General features: G+C 40.9%; 1 protein-coding gene, 1 long non-coding RNA gene and 1 other non-coding gene across 5 annotated transcripts in view; 1 reads left to right on the forward strand and 2 right to left on the reverse strand.

Annotated features, from left to right (window-relative positions):
* Positions 1–35: 35 nt before the first annotated feature.
* Positions 36–1715, reverse strand: LOC146718886 (uncharacterized). Of its 3 annotated transcripts, none has more exons than XR_014920493.1 (4): positions 1601–1715; positions 1015–1147; positions 636–722; positions 36–179 (listed from the first exon to the last, which is right to left on the reverse strand). It is a non-coding gene; the product is annotated as an uncharacterized LOC146718886 (long non-coding RNA). The 3 variants fall into 3 exon arrangements; XR_014920492.1 differs by having other exon boundaries at positions 1015–1150; XR_014920494.1 differs by lacking the exon at positions 1601–1715 and adding an exon at positions 1342–1589 and having other exon boundaries at positions 1015–1150.
* Positions 462–595, reverse strand: LOC146718887 (small nucleolar RNA SNORA31). The gene has a single exon (XR_014921778.1). It is a non-coding gene; the product is annotated as a small nucleolar RNA SNORA31 (small nucleolar RNA).
* Positions 1716–1766: 51 nt separating the features above from the next.
* The window catches only part of LOC146718888 (protein TANC1-like), a 47406-nt gene continuing 28640 nt past the window's right edge, over positions 1767–20532 (forward strand). The window contains exons 1-7 of the mRNA XM_085456978.1: positions 1767–2294; positions 2515–2619; positions 3945–4148; positions 7283–7375; positions 8929–9059; positions 10999–11299; positions 12013–12294. Of these exons, the coding sequence (XP_085313104.1) occupies positions 2544–2619; positions 3945–4148; positions 7283–7375; positions 8929–9059; positions 10999–11299; positions 12013–12294 (1087 nt within the window). The 5' untranslated portion in view covers positions 1767–2294; positions 2515–2543. The remainder of the gene's footprint in view (positions 2295–2514; positions 2620–3944; positions 4149–7282; positions 7376–8928; positions 9060–10998; positions 11300–12012; positions 12295–20532) is intronic.

Below are 20532 nucleotides of genomic sequence, written 5' to 3' on the forward strand. Positions count from 1 at the left end.
AAAAAAATAAAAATAAAAAAGAGTCAGGTTGGCAAATGAAGACCTGCTATAAATGCAGCACTGAAACCACAACATGACAATTACAAACTTGCTCTTTGGTTTCTTTGGCAACAGAGGAAGTGAAGATGTCCCACTGGGCCAAGCTCCATTTGCTTTTTACAATGCATCCCACTCATTATCTGTAAGAAGGGGTAAAATATTAAATAAAAATATTAGAAAATGTAAACATCCAACTGCATAAAGATATCAGCGATCCTGCAATAAACAATTTAAAGTAAGATCTCATCAATGCCTTCAGTCAACAGTGACCACCACAGTCTGTCTAGAAACCACTACCCTGTAAATCTGTCTTGAAAGCATGTGCAGGTATTAATGTATTTAGTGGGTGAATACTTAAAGCTGTCACGTCACACCACGTATCCCCATGTGAACCCAACCTTTGACCATTCCTAACAAGCTTAAAATGTATTCCATTATTCAATCTGTGCTGCTATAAAAATGAAGCAGTCAGAAAGCGCGAGGAAGGCTCAGTTTAGCATCTCTATGCAAACCCAGAAGCCAAAGAAGTCTGCTCCAGGTCTATCAGTGGATGCAAATTCATGTACAACCCCAGTTAAAACATTTTAAGCGCTCACCAGCATTCTCAGCGTTGGTCCACAGCTTGTCAGCCTCTCGCAGCTCTGGTTTTATTACCCCGTGCCTTATACATATCCTTCATACGTCTGAAGGAGGAAAAAAATTTTATACATGATACAGTCTCTTTACAAGAATATGTAATTAAGGTTTTTGTGTGCTGGCATGTTAAAACAAACATTTTATCCTCCCTTCTTCAATCTGAGACGCCATGGAAAATGAGCGATCAGAAAGCGCAGGGACATTTAATATTACATCTAAATGTTATAACCCAGGAACTCACAGCAGAGAGCCCAGGCTGTCAAAGATGTGGTCCGAGGACAGGCTTGGTCACTTTACTAAACAGTAGCAAAGTCGTTACAATGTAAACTCAATACATACATGTTCGCACACTGCTTGTCAGCTGTCGTCTCAGGTCATGTAATACACAGCTACTGGCATCACTAGTGCATCATGCTGAAACACATCAGTCATCCGCAGCTGGCTCATACAGGTATTCATCCAGCGGGATGATCTGCTTTAAAAGTGCGAAAAAATACGTTAAAAAACGCTTTAACACTTAATCAAGGTCAGAACAGGTTTAGCAGATATGCGCATGGAAAATATTAGTTACAAAGCTCATGTTAGAATTAACATGAGCTAACTAGCAATAATGGAGCACATCCGGTGCTATGCTAAATCTGGTATCGTTAACGAGTATCCATTAACCTTTCTTAAAATCAGCTCTCTCTCATGGCACGAGGCATCATATTTAGCCCCGTGTTACTGCTCATTTCGCTCACTTAGCCGTTAGTCTGGGGCAAAACTAAGAAGCCGGGATTATTTTGCACAAAATATTTTCTAACTCGTGACACAAAATGGCTCGAGCTCATTTTACACGTGTCCGTTGATTCACCATAAAACTCAACAGAACAGACGTCACTAACTTAGCTGTCTTTAACTTGACAGGGCGCCTGAATATACTTACAGTAGGTCATGTCAGGTAAGGTGAATGAGTCGCCGAGGTTACGCATTATAAAGTTCACAAGAACGCCTTTCACTTGCTGCAACACACGAGAGCACAGGCAGCGAAAGGACTGCTCTGAGGTTATCATCCGGATTATAAAGGATGCCGGTGGCGGCTCATTGTCGCCCCCTTGAGGCCGGTTAGGAACTTGTAATTTGCGCTGTCGTCCCCTGGTGTTCAAAATGGATCACGGCATGTATTTAACGTAATGTCCGAGTGCGCTGCTTTGATATTCACTCCAGCTTCCTTAGAAAATTACACGAAGTTAGGCTACTCTTAAAATATTTATCAAAAACTAATTTAAATGAGTTTGAGCACAAACTATTATTAGCTGGCCTGGCATAGTATGAGAGATATAGATTACAGCGAATAATAAAAAATAAAAAATGGCAGTTTCATTAAGTTCAAACATCAAAATGGGATAAAGACACAAAAAACATAAAAGGATAGGATAAGATGTATCAAATGCATAGACAGATTTCCATCAAATGTGGAACACAGGGCCAATGCGCATGTGCAAGACGACCCCCTTCTCCCATCATTTTCTGGAGGTGAAACACTTCTTAATTGGACTCCGCGAGTTTAAATGCTCCTCCATCAGCTTCCTGTGGATATATGTGAGGACATGGAGGCATCAAAGAAGACTTAAGAGCAGGTAATCTGAGAATTTTGGGATGCTAATTTTTTTCATATCTAGCTTACTATAATAATTCGTGCAAACTATTTGTTAAGGACTATATATATAGATCATGGTATTAAAATAAAAACACCATTTAAATGTGGCAGCTGAATTAAGAACTAACAGCGGGGGTAATTTTGTCTGAATAATGTGCCCCTAATTCAAATGAACATTTAACTTTTTTTCCCTTCCACAGTCAGTAGACGGTGAAGCAACAGCCCAGCTATGTTCAGAGCAGTTTTTGGAAACAAGAGAGATGGAGGAGGAAAACGAGGGGAGAAAAAGAGCCAGAGGCACTCAGGTAGAAACAAAACCACTGGAAGTACCAGTGAAGCAAAAACGAGGCATGCATGCTGAACAAAATAATATTGCAACTTTTAGCAGATGTTTTTTTTTTTAACTGTATGCCCCTTTTGTTTGGAGGTCACAATACTGTAAATGGAAAATGTATGTTATGTTGTGCACACTCATTCTGGTGTTGTTTGATGGTAATATTCAGGTTCTCTCTTCTCTTGGGTGATTTAAGTAGAGTCATTTCAATTAGCCTAATTCATCAGTGTTCCGTCCTTCACACAGTGTCCCGGTGCTTGAATTTAAAGTGTGTCAGACGAAGTTAGAGTGGGTTAAGCAAACATCCTGACCTACTAAACACACGTTGAACACCAGAAGAATTTGTGAGTCCAGCAGATGTATCTGTGCACTTGGCATGAGGCTGTTGTGTCTCCTGTACATAAGTTCAGTGTTCTTTAGGATTCTCTGTCGCAGATGAAATGAAGCTGTTTGTTTTTTAATTTTTTTTATTTTAAAAGTGTACACTTGTCAACTCGCTGCAGTAAAGATGTGATTCCAGAGTGTGTTGCGGAGATACATAAACATAAGTAGAGCTGGGTATTAGAGCAACCATGTTGCCCATCAATATTTGATAGTGTGCTCCACTGGGTAGAAAGAACAGAGAGGCTGATAGAGAACTGTGTCAGTCTCATTAAAATGATAAAGTGTGTTTACAGTACACTGGCTCTTCTCTGATCATTTGCAGAGAGATGCCACTTTCTGCCTCCTTCTTTAAAGCTTGCCATTAAAAGGCTATGATCATTCCACACTTTCAGGGATTATGCAACAGCATAATAGATGAATTCATAGATTAGGCAATGCAGTTCTGACTACTTATTTGGCTAGTGGTAAAACACACTCATTCAAAGAAGAAGGTAGTAAATTGCTTAATTTTGCTACAGGGCAAACTATGGCAATGATATATAATCAGTATATAAGTGAGTCTCTCTAATCACATGGCTTTGGGAATTATAATGTCTCTTTAAAGGCTGTAATAAGAGTGGATATGAAAATGATTGAAGTATTAAGAGAGAATAACTGTAGCCAGTTTAATGAGCGTGATCCCAATTCTTTAAATAGATGATCCAGCAATGCCAACTTTCCATTACCTCACTGGGAAATATGCCTGGAGACACGATGTGTTTGCTGTGTCGCAGCCTTCTGTGAGACATATTTAATAGGCTTATTCTCTTCTTGTGATATCCTAGATCTACTGTAACTGCACTAACTCTGCTTTTACCTCAACACCTGCCCACCTCTGTCTTCTCTCTACACCCGCCTATGCGTTCCACGCAGGTGACGAGGTGTATGCCCACAGCACCTTGCAGAGAGGCAGCGGCCAGCGCGCCTCTCACTTCCAGGACCACGATGGCGGCTGCACCAAAAACTCAGCAAAACAGAAGAGACTGACCAAGGGCGTGTCCATTTCTTTGCCCTCCTCCCCTCTTCTCCCTCACCAGGCCGACATTGTTCCCTCCCAGTCGTGCAGCAAGTTCCCAGGTGGGTTCACTTGAGATGATCATCCAAACAAAAGCGTGGTCTGGATGTGCTGTATGTAACTGAGAGTGACAAGGAGGTGTGCGTCAGGGACTAGCTGCAAAAATAACAGCATGCTTTCACGGGTTTGCCTTGATTAGCGGGGATCGTCTGTGCGTTCAGCTGTTCCATACATGTGACAGAAAATCCAAGTGCATACAGACCGTGCCTCTAGGGCTCAAAAGCATGTTGACAGATTGTCAGAGTAAATAATTAAGTGAGATAACTTAAGGCAAGAAACCTCAATTAGGTGGGTCATTTTTGAAATATTGTACTATTTTGGATCAATGTGTAAGATATTAAGTCACATTTTTGGTCACGATGAAAGAGAAAATAAACCAACCATTAATTTGAGGCCAGCTTATTATCACATGCATCACATCTACTGTTGGCATGACAAACAAAATGTGTTTTTACTTATTCAAACAACTGTGAATTGGGGCACACGTTAGCCGACAGACTGAAATCCATTTCATGTGATCTGTGTTTGATTGTCGCAGAAAAGCATTGTTACCTGGCATTGCCTTTTCTCTTGATTCCCATATTTCCTGTCAATCTGTCTCATCAAAGCTTCAATAAACCAAAAATGACAAAAAGTGCAGAAGCAGAATCACGTGACGTGATTCAGTTATGTGATAAAGAAACTACGTCCTCTTTGAATTCGAAGGTTTTACGTATCAGGATATCCTTTTAAAAATGACCTTGTCGTTAGCAGATTATAAAATAATTTACACGCAGCAGCAACATGTGTTACACTGTGTATTTATTGTCATATAGCAAAAACTGAGCCAGAGTGCAGGAGCAGTGTGTGAAAAACTAAGTAAACCCCAGTAGCTTGTAAAACCACTTCTACCAGCAATAACTTGGTATGACTTTATCAGGCTCTCACATTGTTGGAGCAATTTTGTCCCACCCTTCTTTACAGCATTGTTTCAGTTCATTGAGGTTTGTGAGCATTTACTCGCAGACAGCTCTCCTGCTGCAGTATTTCAGTTTGTTTGCAGACTGGGCTTTGACTGGGGCATTTCATCATCTCGATTCTTTTCTTTTTTAAGCCATTCTGTTGGAGATTTGTTGCTGGGCTTGGGATCATTGTCCTGTTGCATGAACCAGCTTCAGTTTTAGCTGTCAGAATGGTTTCACATTTGACTCTTGAATACTTTGGCGTTCAGAGGAGTTCATGGTCAATGACTGCAAGGTGTCCAGCTCCTGTGGCTGCATAGCAAGCCCAAATCATCACCGCTCCACCACCGTGCTTCACAGCTGCTATGAGGTGTTTGTGCTGATATGCTGTGTTTGGTTTTCTCCGAACGTGGTGCTGTGATTCATCTCCATGTTGGTCTTATCTGTACAAAGGACATTGTTCCAGAAGTCTTGTGATTTGTTCATATGTAACTTTGTAAACCTAATCTATGCCGACATGTGCTTTCTCCTGTAGACCCTTCCCAACAAGTCATGCTTATTTAATCATTTTCTAATTGTACTGTCATGAACTTTAACATTTAACATGTCACCTGAGGGCTGTAGAGTCTGAGATCATGCAGTACTCAGTTCCTCTGAGTGGATTTGTCAGGGATGTCCACTCCTGGAAAGACTGCCCTGCATGTTTTCCACTAGTGGTGTTCGGTGTAGTATAATCGACTTGAAGGGCATTTATTTAAGTGCATTTGATAGCAGCACCCCCTGCTAACAGATGCACTTCCTATGGAAGCACTAAAGGTCTCCTTCACAAGACTGCTACTGTGTTTTGCCTTAGTTTATGTTACATAAATAATGACATATTGTAATATTTATGTGATGTTGTTCTTCTGAGAATGTATTCATCTACTTTACTTTCTTCTCATGATATGTAAAACCTTAGATTTTAAAAAAGGTGTAGTTACTTTTTGCGGATTTACTTTTTCAATGTCATTAAAGTTACACTGTGATTTATGTTAAGGTACCACTTAACTACCTGTAAAATGCTAATGCTCAGTGTATGCAAACTGGTACTTTCAAATTTTCTTTATTGTTTTTGAAAGCTCAGTTGTAGGTCACAAAGCAACCTGCTTGTATATACTGGTTAATGTCAGGTTTAAGGTGAGCAACTCTGTACGTACAGCATTCTTCATAGTAGGTCAATCAAAAGAAATATTAGAGCACAAATTTTATAGTATCTTATACGGAAAGTTCCTTGATTTGCATATTCTTTTGTGAATTTTAAATATTTTAAAGCTTATAAATACATGGAACAAAGAGTAAATATTTTCAGTAGTAATAATCTTAAAAAAAACCCTCATGTTCTGCGATATTTTCCATATTTGAATCCATCTAAATTTACTGCATGTAAGAAAGTTAACTTTACATTTACTGACCTTAGAGGGAACACCAGGTGGCAGTGTGCTGCAGTAAGTACAGCCATTCAAAAAAAGGTGCTATTGCATTTCATTACATGTAGCACTGCCTTGTTTTCCCACCCGAGCAAATATGAGATTGAAAATTGCAGTAAGTGAAAAAATATATCTAAATCTATATTAGAGTGTCATGGCTTTTGTTTCTTTGGCGATCAAATATTGAACGGTATGTTAGACTTCCGAGTGTTTCTGAGTTGATTCACATGCGTGATTCAAACACTAAGAAGCCTTGAGTATTAAAAAAAAACATGTCAGTGTACGCAAACATCTCATCCTCAAACGGGCTCCAGTGCTGAAGAATCTGCACCTCAAAAAACACTGAGATATTGCATAAAGTGAGACACACCCACACACATCAGAGTGCACCGCTGTCCCTACCACACACACACACACACATTTGTGGTGTTAATATATTATAGATATCCGCCCACAGTCCAGTGAATGTTGTACTGTTTGTATTCATGGCTTACACTGTATACATTCTTCTTTATACTCATGGGACACAATTCAAATTCTGCACCACAGATCTCATCTGAGGAGGCTTAATTTCTCTCTCTCTCTCTCTGTGTCTCTCTCTCGCCCTCCCTCTCTCTCACTTTCTTTCATATCCCTCCCTACCTCCACCCTCAATCCATCCCCCCTCCCACCCTGCCTGCTCTCCCTCCCTCCCTCCCTCTCCCTTCTGCCTCTTTGCTGTGGCCAAAGGACGGGTAAGGAGGCTGGAGTATGTGGATGGCTCTTCCAGCGCAAGAGAGCCACTCGTCTTTGCCTCATGCCGTGGCAAAGCAGACCACAGAGGTGAGAACGGGAGCGTGTGGGCGTGGGTATAGCATCGTCGTGTGTGTGTTTTGTTTTGTTTTGGCAGGTGTTGATCAGTGGAGCTGAATGAGAATAGGGCTATAGGTGAGAGAGAATGAATGAGAAAGAGATTCAAGAGAAAATGAGGGCAGGTTAATTACATCTAAAAGGCTTTGCTGAGTTTTTTTCCTCTGTAAGATGTATATAAGGATAGTGGTGCCTGTGTCATTTTCATGGGATGGCTGAGAGTGGATTTGTTTTATTCCAGTTTCTCTTGAGTCGTTGCCCTGGCTTCTTTGTATGCTGCTTTACACAGTTAAGGTTAGCAATAATGGTGTAAACACTGACCTCTCTGCCAGCTTTCTCTGTGTTTCTGGCCAGAGGGCTACCCTTGGGCTAAACAGATTTCACGAGGCATCTTCCATCCTGGTTGCCAGGCACCTCTCAGCTTCCCGTTTCCAATGGCAACTGCTAGGTGGTTTGATGAATAGAACTGGACATTCGGTGTGTCCTCATGTTACTCCAGATTGGATCGCAGTGCACTGCTGACTAAATGCAAAGTTTTCCCTCCTCCCCCCTCGCTGCAATACACATCCTGCCCAAATATTCAGCAGATGCCCAAGCTGTGAAAAAGTACCAACAAAGGCTACACTAAGGAAGGTTGTAACTGGGGCACCTTCCAAAACAAAACAAAACAAAAAGCAGACAAAAAAAAAAAGACCACACTTGATTCTCAGAACTGACCCTTTTCCTCTCAGGGTTTGACTTGTGTTTTGTACACAATTTGTTTGTCTATAAGAGTGATGTAGTGTCTTTAAAGCGTGAGAGTGAGCCAGAAAGAGAACGACTGAGTGGAATGTGATGTCTAAATGAAAAGATGTTTGCGTGGAGGAGTGAGCTGTTCCTGTAATCCATGATGTCCTGTCATCCTGTTTATATGCCTACTCAATATGCATGTTACTCAGCTGATAACAGCACACAGATGAGGTGTGAGAATGAACGAATGTATCGCTCGTCCGGGTAAAGCGCAGAGACGCGAAAACTGTTTACTTGCTGAAGTAAGCATGGACCTTAAAGGAGCAGGGGTTGGAGGTCAGAGCATAGGGGAGCCTTAAACAGTGATAAATGAATGCTGCACATGGCCTTTGTCAGCCAGTCTCTAGGAACGACAGTGGAGGCAGAGCCGAGGCACTCCTTTCTGCTCCAGAGTCGACGCCGAGCTCATTGAAATTCACAACCCGTCTCTTAACCGAGAGCACCTGGCAGGCGTGAGCACGGGCAAACTCACAACCTCACACAACCTCTCACTGCTGCTGCGTCAACCCGGGGACTGGAAAGCCACTGTCTGTGCATCCGTAATCAGTGCAGCTGGGGCTGCGCTGACCTGTAGATGCATACATTTCTTTCAGTCCACTGCCTGATGCTGCTGGGTGGGAAGCTCTAAAAGGGAGCTGTGCTCAATCTGCAGCATCGGTTTGTCGGTGGCTTCATTTGGCCCGCTGTGTTTTTTCATGCTTGTTAATCCCTGTGTCCCGAATGTGTGTATGCTCCAGACCTCCACGTGGAGCCACAGCCTGGCTCCTCCCTCTCTAACCAGGAACTAATGACCAGACTATGCTTCTTATTGGGAGAAACAACGCCCGGTACTGCTAGCTCTCCTATGGAGGACAGGAGGGAAAAGAAGGTAAGGCCACATATTGATTAACTGGCCCCATACTGCCATGGCATAGAAAAGGAGAATGGATGGTGTAAAAGAAAAACAACGATTGCCCTCACGATCTTCTTTAAACATTTGAATCAAGCTTATTAAAGATAATTAGACTGCATTTTAAAATGCAGTTGCACAGAACTCATTGTGTACTGTGTGAGTGTGTGCTTTGAGCACTCAAATCACTCTGTATGTATTTTGCATCATTATTAATTGCTTTGCCATGTGTCCGCATGGCTTTTACACTCAGTGCCTGATTAGTTTAAGCTCTGTGTATAAAGAGTTATTGTTTGTGCGAATGTCTTTCGATCTTTTTGCCTTTGCATGCTTCAGCCATGGCCCATTTTCGCAGCCTCATTCCACCACCTGAGCTCCAGATTCAGTCAGTTTCACAGAGATAGCAAAGCTCATATGAGGAATGTGGGTTGTCCTGGCTAAGATAGATGAGGCTTTGGTATAAAGGGAATAACAGTGAGCTGTTTAAACTCTGCTGCCTTGTCTCCATACATTCTCTGTGTTGCAGAAAGGTTGCATCAGTAATGAAGACACCTGAAATGCACGTGATCAAATGAAAGGATAAAAGACTCCTTTTTGTTTTTTGCGCCCGTCTGTTAAAAAAATGTGAATTCAAACATTTTTCAATTCTCGCTCCCTTAATTGGTAAATGCTATGAATTTTTATATGATGTAGACATGTATTTTTAAAGACCAGTGGAGAAACTCAATAGATTAAAAGCATTCATTAAAATGTACGAGCTAGAACCAAGACCCCTTTGACAACCTAAAGAAAAACGTCACAGTCTTTCTTATATAATGTAACTCACCGCAGTGCTGCTGTAGTGATGTGCACTTGCTATTATGTGTGCATATGTTTTTTCTGTTCTCTCAAAAGGTGAGTTTAAAAGTTGAAGGCTTTTTTATTGATGGGTATGATAGAAGATTTGTTTTCATTACTGCATCCATGTTTTTCCAGCCTGGCCCTTAGCTTTGTAATTTTTTTGCACTATTAACCCCTTAATGTCCAATGTATCATATTTTATACATTTTATACAGTTTTTCTTACTTCTGCATCATAAATATGATTTTTTTTTCCTAACGGGAAAACTTAAATTCCACAATATGTTTTTAAATGATAAACTGCAGAAAAATGCTGAATGTAACAAATATATAACAAATTAAAACTCCTATATTTAAGGTTTAATTAACACTCAATTTATAAATTTAAAAAAAAATAGAAATTTCTGGCAAGTATTTCATGTTGCAGGCTTTAAAGGGTTAAATACTTACTTCCCATGTTATAGTTATTGCATTGGCAAGTATGCGAAGTCAGGTCTGAGTATCTTGAATTTACTCATCAGAGGTGACTTAAAAAAAGTTGCGTGTTCGAAAAGCGAGTATAATACTTGCCTTTTTCGATTTCCCTACTTAAAATTTAGGTGTGCTGTTTTAATCAGTAACATCGTTTAGACTGATGCCGTGATTTCTTTTTTGCACTTTTTTGTCTTTCCTCTGTGTGGTACATCGCAAAAAACCCCAGAGCGTGGTAAATTCTGAATGTCTGCAGTGATTGATTTTAGTTTTGACGACAGCCAGTCATCTTTAGAAAAAAGGAAAAACTGGGAAATGACAGCAAGGATGAAAATAACTGGAATTATCTTTTCAATTCCCATCTGCATGCACGCTCAAACATATTCACTCACTATTGCAAATAACGCTGCGCAAGAAGGCCAACAGTGTCACGAGGAGTGAAGTGCTGTTAAAAGGTTTGAAATTGGCACTGCTAATTTACTCCACTTTCAACATAGAGGAATTTCACTTAAACATGCTCAAATATTGTTCCACAGAGCCTTTTTTCCACCTTTATTTATGGCTTAACTTTTTCTAACCCTTTCTCTTCTCTGGTTTTTTTTCCCCAGTATGATTCCTCTGCTCAGGGGGGGAGTCCCAGCTCCACCCTGACCTGCAGCACAGCCTCACCCTGCTCAGAGAGCCCCTCGTCCACCCTGAGCACCAGTGCGGGAGGCCAGTCTTTGCCCCAGCCTTTACCTTTACCTTCTCCCCACTGTGGCTCTAGCAGCAGTCCCAGTGGAACCCTCTCTAGCCCTGCATCCAGCCCAGCCCCTTGCCCTCCTTGTGGACTCATGACTGGGAGCAGTCCAGGGCCTCCATCTCAAAGCCCCACCTCAACGTTGGAGAGCAAGGATAGTGGAATTATAGGTGAGAGCTGCTGCTGCTCTGTGTCTCCAGATGGTATCTGTTCATATTACAGGACTTCAAATTGTGGGTTTTTTTTCTTCTTCTTCTTTTTTTTTTACATATAGTGACGCACGTCCAACACAGATGCCTAGTCGTGCATCATCAGAAGTTTAAAAAAAAAAAACGGTTAGCTAAACAAACATGGGCTATAATATGGAATCGGGAAATGAAATATGACTCTCCTGGTGTTTGCCACACCTTCCTACACTCTCAAAGTTAGGGAGATGCAACATCACTATCTATGTAAAATGTGCACCTCTACCCCACAGCCAGTTTCTCTGTTTGTCTGTGCCACTTCAGCCTTCAGGCTTCAGCTCCCTCCTGTCAAAACTGGGACACTGCTGTCTTTGTTGCTTACGGGTCTGATTCTCCCAAAATAGGACACTTTTTTTCTCTTTAAATAGAGTTTGTATTTATAGTTGAACACAAAAAGGTAGAGGGCTCATCAAGTACAATGAAACTTATTGATTGATGACTTGTGAGTAAAACAAAAAAGGGTGTATTTCATTGTAGATTGAATAAATGTGTTTTTGATGATGTTGAAGCTATTGCTTAACTTTTTGTCTTTAGTCATTTATGAGGATGTGCATATAAGCAGTCACATGCCAGATGTTGTTGGTTTTTTTTTTTCTTTTCTTGGCTCTGTTAACCATATTTTTCTTTCCGCTGCACAGCAACAATCACTAGTTCTTCTGAGAATGAGGAGCGCAGCACCTCCACTGAGGGTCTGGGTAAGGACGAAGGCCCAGAGGGAAGTGGTGGCGTAATGGGCCATACAAATGAGGACCGCCATCCCAGGCCAACCAGGGACAATCTCACAACCCAGCCAGATGAGGCCTTACCTAGAATGGACATCATGGAGCCCAGAACTCCACCAGCACCGAAAAGGCCCCTCCCACAGCACCATTTGCACAGCACCTCCTCTCTTGCGCTGCCCCGTCCAAACTCAGTAGCAGGTACCCAGGTTCTCGTTCTTTCTTATTCTGCGAATTAAGAAGCGGTTATGACTTTGAGAGAGATTTGGGATTGTGCACCTTCTCAGCTGCTGATGGATTAATACGTTTCATATCTCCCAGTTTCATATGAAGCTGGCTGTCTATGAGCCAAGCTAAGGGAATCTTAAGGAAATACAGTTTGGCTAATTACTGCGTATTTCCTAGGGTCTTGCTGTCACCTCTAAGTTGTTAGTCAACCAACAAACATTCCAGGAAGTTAATTTTCCCGGCCAAGAAATAGTCCCACTCATTACCCCCAACACGCAAAAGCAAAAAAAGCAAAAAAAAGCAAAACGTGCCATTTTTACACCTCCATTCTTGCACACATTAAACAAATGATTCATAATTAGTGAGCTAGTGAGTGAGTTGTTAAAAGATGCCATTATACTGTAGATGAAGTGGGCTAATGAGAGTATGAATATGGCAGCTGTGACCCGAGTGATTAATTAATGGACTGATTAATATTGACTGAATAGCAAATTGATTAAGTTGATTGTTAACTTGATACTCTCAAACTGTTCATGCAATGCAGTAGAAGGATAATTTAGAAAAGTGCCTGCGATGCAGAACTGAACTTCACTGCACCGTGTGCTGGTGCTCCACTTACCACGGAGGCTGGATACACACAGTGAGCAGTACCAGTTAAAAGTCCTGGGAGGCCTCTAGTTGTCATAAAAATACCCCCCCTACAGTCACGATCTTTGCTAATGCATGAGGCTCTTTTTCTTCCTTTAGATGTCAGTTCATTTGTAGTGGGAGCAAAAGAAGAGATTCCCTAAGGAGTGGATTCACAGTAACGCCTGCCAGTTTCTTCTGTCAGCTGGTGCTTTCATTTAGACACTCTTGATGAAATTCAGTATCAAGATGAAACAAGCTGCATGTAGCGGTTAGGATTTTACTTCATCTTCATGAACGATTAGACATAGAGGAGCAGGATGAATATATTTATATATGATATACATAATAAGACAAGAAAAAATGAAATCTAAAACTTAAAATTTAGGTGTTTAACGTATTAGTGTCAGGCATTAGTGTCAAACTGTAGACAGATGCAACTTGTGATAAAGATAAACTTGTGCTCCGGTTAGATTCAGATAAAAACATTGAGTTGCATTTTGCATTCACCCACAAGTCATTTTTATGGAAATGTTCCTCACAGCTTTATTATTAACCACCAGTTATACATGAATCCATATTTACATGATAGCATCACACAGTTGCTTCAGATTTGTTGGCTGCACGTCCATGATGCGAATGCCCCGTTCCACCAAATCCCACAGGTGCTCTATTGGAGTGAGATCTGTTGACTGTGGAGGCCATTTGAGTCCAGTGAACTCACTCTTATGTTCAAGAAACCAGTTGGAGATGATTGAAGCTTTGTAACATGGCTTGCTATCCTGCTGGAAGCAGCCATCATCAGATGGGCACACTACGGTCATAAAGGGATGAACATGCTCGACAACAACACTCAGATAGGCTGTGGTGCTGAAGGATGGTACTAAGGGGCCCAAACTGTGTCAGAAAAATATCACCCACACCCTTTCACCACCATCAACAGCAGCTTGACCCCTTAACAAGGAAGGATTCAGGCTTTGTGCTTATGCCAAATTGTGACCCTGGCTTCTGAATGGCTTCTATGATGGTAGCAGTAATCAGAACTCATCAGACCACGCAACATTTTTATAATCTTCTATTGTCCAATTTTGGTGAGTCTGTGTGACTTTATTTCTCTCTATTATTGTAGGGTCTTTACATTACAATATAAAGAACCTTGCGATGACTGTTGGTGTGGTTTGGCTTTATATAAATAAAGTTGTAGCCTCAGTTCTGTTCTTAGCTGACCAGAGTAGCACCTGGTGTGGCCTTTTGGTGCAGTGTTGTGCATTAAGATATGTTCTTCTGCATACCTTGGTTGTAACAACTAGGTATTTGAGTTACTGTAGCCTTCCCATCAGCTTGAAGGTGATTCTGCCATTACCTCTGGCATAAAGAGGACACCTTTTGCTCAGAGAACTGCTGTTGCAAACCAGTGTAAATCCTAGAAATTGTCATGTGGGAAAATTCAAGTAGATCAGCAGATTCTGAAACATTCAGACCAACAGCAATGCCACATGTAGAGGCACTTAAATCACTTTTCTTACTCATTCTCGTGGTCAGTTTAAACTTCAGCAGGTCATCTTGACCACATCTACGTGATTACATGCCCCCACTTGCTGCCATGTGATTGGCTAATTAGATTTGTGTCTAAACAAGCAGTTGAACAGGTGTACCTAACAAAGTAGCTGGAGAATGTGTAGATTTGAAGAAGTATAATAGCTAAGAAATTAACAAAGTTGCCAGTGTTGTAGCATGAGCATAAATGTATGCAGCTCTCTTTCCTTTCAGAGAACACTCTTACATGGATCTTGCTACTTTATGATGTTGAAGGTGTCATGGTCCTGGGCCATGTTGGCCCAGTATTCTTAGTTTTCTTGTATGTTTGTATTTTGTTCCCTATTTAGGCCATGTTTCCTGAGTTGCCCTGTTGTGTTGTTCCCTAAGTGTTTTCCCTTCATGGCTTTTACCCCCTGTGTGCCCCTCTGTGTATCTGTGAGCCCTCGTCTCTCCTTATGTTTTATTCCATGTTTCCCCAGCCCGTTATGTCTGTGTTTTCCCCGTGCTCTCTCTCCTCCTGTCTGAACCTCTGTACTTCCTGTTTGACTCTGCCCGTCTCCCGTCAGTGTTATGTTCACCCCGCCCTGTCTCGTTATGGTTATCTGTGTCAGCTGTGTTCCCCGTGTGTTCCCACTTTCCTCGTTAACCCTCTGTGTATTTCTGTCTGCGTCTCCCTCTGTTCGGCGTCGCGTTCTCCCTCATGTTGTATGTAATTCTCCCCGTGGTTCGGTTCCTTGTACAGCTCATGCTTTAGTTTTCCCAGTTTTAGGTTATTTTGTATTACTTCTCGTGGCCAGCAATAAAGCTGTGTTTTTTGAGTTTATCCCCGTGTCTGTGAGTCTGCATCTTGGGTCCTTCTCCTGCCTGCCACACAGCAAACCATGACAGAAGGTCAATCAATTCAGACAAGAGACTCTCAGAAAACAGCTAGAAGCATCAAACTTTAGATCATGGGTTGGATTATATCCACAACTGGTTATAAATTTGTCCTCATCGCATCACAGAGTTTACTGTAAACATCCATTCTGTGAAACTGTAGAGAAGTGTGTGTGTGTGTGTGTGTGTGTGTGTGTGTGTGTGTGTGTGTGTGTGTGTGTGTGTGTGTGTGTGTGTGTGTGTGTGTGTGTGTGAGTGAGTGAGAGAGGCATTTGTGCTCTTTAGAGAGGTCTCATTGTCTAACCCTGGCAAGTAAACACATGCAAACTGTCTGTTTTAGACTCTGAAGTTTATGGAGCTGTGTTAGTACTGAAATGTGGACCTAAGGAGCAGCTTTGGGGCTTGTTCTGTAATTTGATTAGTTCTCAGCAGAGTAAATGGGAGTCTCATGTCAAAAGTTTGAAATTTGTTCAGTCTCCAAATCATTCATCCTTAAAAAAAGCTGAGTAACTCACAAACACAAGAGACATCTGTAGACAAAAACAGAAATTGTATCTTTTCTGTGCCCATGCACGTCTGTCCTGTCCACCACTGAAAGTGATATCTAAATGCTGCTAGGTCTGACCCTACCTCTGTGGCTTCTGTTCATTCAGACATGACGATAAAGCTAATGGATAGTAGTGCACGACTGATAGAAGCTACAAAAAAATGTAAGATGCATCGTGTGTAATGAATATGAAGTCCATCCATTAGTGTATGCAAAGCAGCAAGATTTAGTAGTGAGATAGCATCACGTAGCAAAGAAATGAAAAGAATATGTAGATTACAGTCTGGGCATATATAATCAGATCTATTCCAGTGCAGATGCTAATGTTTAATTGTGCAATTAGTCCATACATAATTTAAAGTCCAAACCAGAGTCCAAACTTTATCACCATTTGTGACCATCTATCTGTTCCTATTAATGTGATCGTAGAGATAATTTGCAGAATGGATGAATGGAGTAACTTCTCACACTTTCCAAAGATAAATGCTGATTCTTAGAAGCAGGAGGGCAGGCTAGATTCAATAAGAGTTGGCTGCTTCATTAATCTTCTGGTGGACTGAAACCGGCGCCATTTTGGTGGGCAGCGCTGCGCAGTGTGGTGGCTGTCGGCGCAGTGAGTGCCTAAAGTAGTTTGTGTTTTTGTTGCAAAATCAGACACTAAAGATGTATGAGTGAATTAGCTGCATCAACTACTTGTGTCTTCAGCATATTTCCCAGGTACCTGTCTCTTCTTAACACATAGCCCATGTTTTTAAATGTGGTTTAAGATGCTTCAGTGGCAGTGGATCAGCGTTCTTTGTTATGTGAGAGATTAATACTACTGGCTAACAAGGATACTGGAGCATCATGGTTACGATAACAGAACAGTACAGGACGTTTTCTGTAGCTAGCGAGATACTAGGAGAGTACATCCTGTGCTGAAGATAGTGCCTTACTTTACTGTTGTTTTTTTCTTCTTTTTTTGGAGAGTGATCCAGATCCCCACTTTAAAGACTTCTTCTTCTGCCAGTGCGCTGCCTCTCTGCTGAGCTTTCTAATATGCAGCCTGGTAGCTTTTGCTTAATGTTGCAGTGAGCAGGCAGTTAGCTTAGTTTGGCCAAAAGAGTGGAAACAAGGAGAAACAGCTTGTGTGGCTCTTTCAAAAATGAGACTATTTACAGCATCGTGGTTCATACTTGAGGTTGATCGTTTTCAGCACCATACTAAATCCTCTTTGACTGTGTAAGTTTCCTTCCTTCCCTTCCCCCCTCCTTGCGATGTGGGTGGTATTGGAGAGTACATTTGCCTGTGGTTCTGGGTCAGGTTTGTTAGCTGGGCACGTTTTTACAAATTTGGCAAAGAATCAAGGTCTGATTGCAAAACTGAGTAACATAAGTGTTTAAATTAGCTGCTTCGAATGATATTAAAACTCCAGATCATTTTTTGTTTTTCACCTTTTATTTTTGTTGAGAAAAAAAATCAAATTTTCACACAATTATCTGTTGGGAGTTAATAAAACTCTTAATCTGGCAAAACAAACAAACAAAATGGTATATGATGTTTGTGTAATTTATCTAAAAAAAGAGTGTAAAAAGAACAGTTCACTTTTGTGTTATGGGTTAGAAGATGGTCTTCACCAAGAAATAGTCAAGGACACGAGTCACTATAAATCTTTTCCATTTTATGAAATGGAGCGTGCTTTGTAATGGCACCCAGCACACTTCTTCCCTTCCTGTTCATAAAAGTCTTGTCTTGCTGGGCAATGAGGGTCCATAAATTGGATTCAGACATCATGCTCTGCCTCTGAAACAATCTTTACTTAAATATGACCGTTTCAAAAATTCATATTGGGAAAATGAGAGAGAACGCCGTAACAGATTTTGGATTTAACATTAACAGAAACTTGGTCTTTCTAAGAAGCTGAATTTGAATTCGGTACATGCTGTCATACCTGGGGAATGTCACACTGAAGTTGGATGAAAATGAGTTGGGGGTTTTTCAAGTATTCAAGCTTTAATATCAGTGAAACCAGTAACCTGATTTGAACCGTTTTAAAGAATGTTATGTTGCTTGTATATGAGAACCTGTACATAAGGGACTTCCTACAGATCCCCAATAATCTCTCAGAGATCCAAATATTTTATCCAGATATTTTAGGGACTTCAAGCATCCATCATTCTGTGTTAACTTCAGCTGCACTCATGAGAATCCATATTCACAGAGCCACAGTACCTAAAAGATTTGAAGGACCTATCTGAAGCACTTTTCCAGATAATGGAATCTTTCAAATAGCCCCTGAAAAAACGATGCCAGAAAAACATCTCAAACCAGCTCTGCCTTCATCTCTTGAAATCCTTTGTTTTTTTGAGAAAACTAATGAAAGGAGGGACCTGAAATCTTTTCTTAAAAACTACTAGCATGTGCATCTTTACCCTGGATGTTTTTTTTCCAGGAAAATCTGTAAGATCACTTGGGAGGCATTTGACGAACACACATAGAATGACCCATTTACATTTTCAATGAGAGAGCTTCAGAGGTGCTAGTAGTCTGCTTTAGTTACTGTTAAAAAAAACATTTTAAAAAATGAAAAAACAAAGGAAAACAACTGGCTTGACTGTGTTCAGTCATTGTGACGATCTAACTAGCTGTGGATCTTGGGCGGTTGGACCAAAAATGGGTGTCGTTGCCTTGGTACCACTGTATGTGTGCATATTTCCTGATGTCATTCCTCCACATCACCCTCTTGCTCTTCCTCCTCCATCTCTCAGGTCATGAAAGGCAGCAGCTAAGGATCACCTGCATGTCATTCAGATTTTCACTCTATGTGTTTATCCATGTCTTTTCATTTAATCAATAGCTATTATTAATTTCTGGCTATCTTACACAATTTTATCATGTCTTCCTCACCCTCAACAAACAAATGGCTCCCCCTTCCTGAGCCTGGTTCTGCAGGAGGATTCTTCCTGTTAAAGGGAATTTTTTCCTTCCCACTTTCGCCAAGTGCTTGCTCATCTGATTGTTGTTGTTTTATTATTATTATTATTATTATTATTATTATTATTATTATTATTATTATTGTAGGGGTCTTTACCTTACAAGACAAAGCACCTTGAGGCGACTGCTGCAGATTTGGCACTATATAAATAAAAGTAATTTGAATTGAAATATCAGTCTTAAGTTTGTCATGTCCATGGCCGAGTTACATCCAGAATTTGTGACTTTATAATTTTCTGACACACTTGATATCAGAGGAAAATCCTGTGAAAATAATTTAAACCTGGCATGATATTTCCTTCACAGACTAATTTTATTTTCTGCCAGAAAGCAATTAAGAGTAGCGATACCTTTAGCGTTGAAAAGGCTTTTAAACAGGTTCTAATGAGCTGCTTGTGATTAAATTGTGTAAGTAATGCCATCAGGGACACTGGAGGCTTGACCTTTAAAGTGATGAATGATCAAAGGGGGCTATAATCAGCTAGACTTTCATCAACAGGGAACATATAGATGGTCAGTGAGTGTGAGATAGGTTGACCTGTCAAAACGTCCAAGAGTTTCTGTGTCAAACTGGCTGAAAAACATGTTTTAACTCTTTAACTGTGTCCCCTCAGCCATTTGGCCAGGTTGTCTTTAGCCAGCAGTCTTTCTCATCCCACTCCCACACCTCCTTCACACTGTTTTGCTGCAGACTGTGTTCCATCCTCTCGCTGTGGATGTTCTTTCAATCCTCAGTTTTCACCACTTGTTTTCTTGCTTGATATTTACAGTCATTTTATGCATGTTCTTTGTCCTGAAAGCTCCCTCCCGCTTCTGCAATATCTCATGCTGTACTCTTTCACAGTATACTAACAGCTCATCCCCCACACAACTTTCTTTTATCCTAATTGCAGTGTTCACACCGTGATTGATATTTGTTGATCCAGAGAGCCCATCATTGTTTACTAGGGAGTCCAATGAACAGGTTATATGTGTTTTTGATGAGCCTGTAAATTAGAATATCAACAGGCCTCGGCAGCTTTCACCCACACTCGCTCACTCTGCTGCTGCAAGCTGATGGACACATGTAGAGATAGTAAATGTGTCAGAAAGGGATCTGATCAGCCAAGTGTGAGCTGTATCTACTGGAGTATTTTCAAAGAAGCAAGCTCAGTGTGTCTTTCTCGCTGTTCCACAGAAAGCAAAGCGAGCGATGGTTTGGCAGAATGACATGCAATAATGCAAGATGCAAATATATTTTACATTGTTTGGCTCATGTCTGAGTGTAGAGAAGTTTTTGATTTGTTGTGTTGAAGGATGCTGCAGCCAGGATCTTCAGGATGTGATTAAAACTTCTGCTTTAAAGCCTGTCAGCCCATAACAGTGCAGATCTATGCTGATATGCTCTCTCACATGCTCTGAAATTACCAGTGATTTCATTTAATGTCATTACATGATTATAGGAAGTTAATGTCTTGCCCACTGCCTAATTTATTGGTCTGTGTACAGTGTGCAACGTGACTTGAGCCTTTTTTTTTTATCCCTCTCCAAAGGGATTAGAGACAGCAGTAATGCCAGATTTTCAGATTTTACAGAGGACTTTTTTTTATTTACCAATGACAAAGAGCAATGAATGAATGACATGAACCCGTCTGCTACTCATTGAAAAT

The sequence above is a fragment of the Copadichromis virginalis genome, linkage group LG1, assembly GCF_057382275.1.
Source record: "Copadichromis virginalis isolate Kocher_CV1m ecotype Utaka linkage group LG1, C_Virginalis_male_GT1.1, whole genome shotgun sequence".
Taxonomy (NCBI): Eukaryota; Metazoa; Chordata; class Actinopteri; order Cichliformes; family Cichlidae; genus Copadichromis; species Copadichromis virginalis.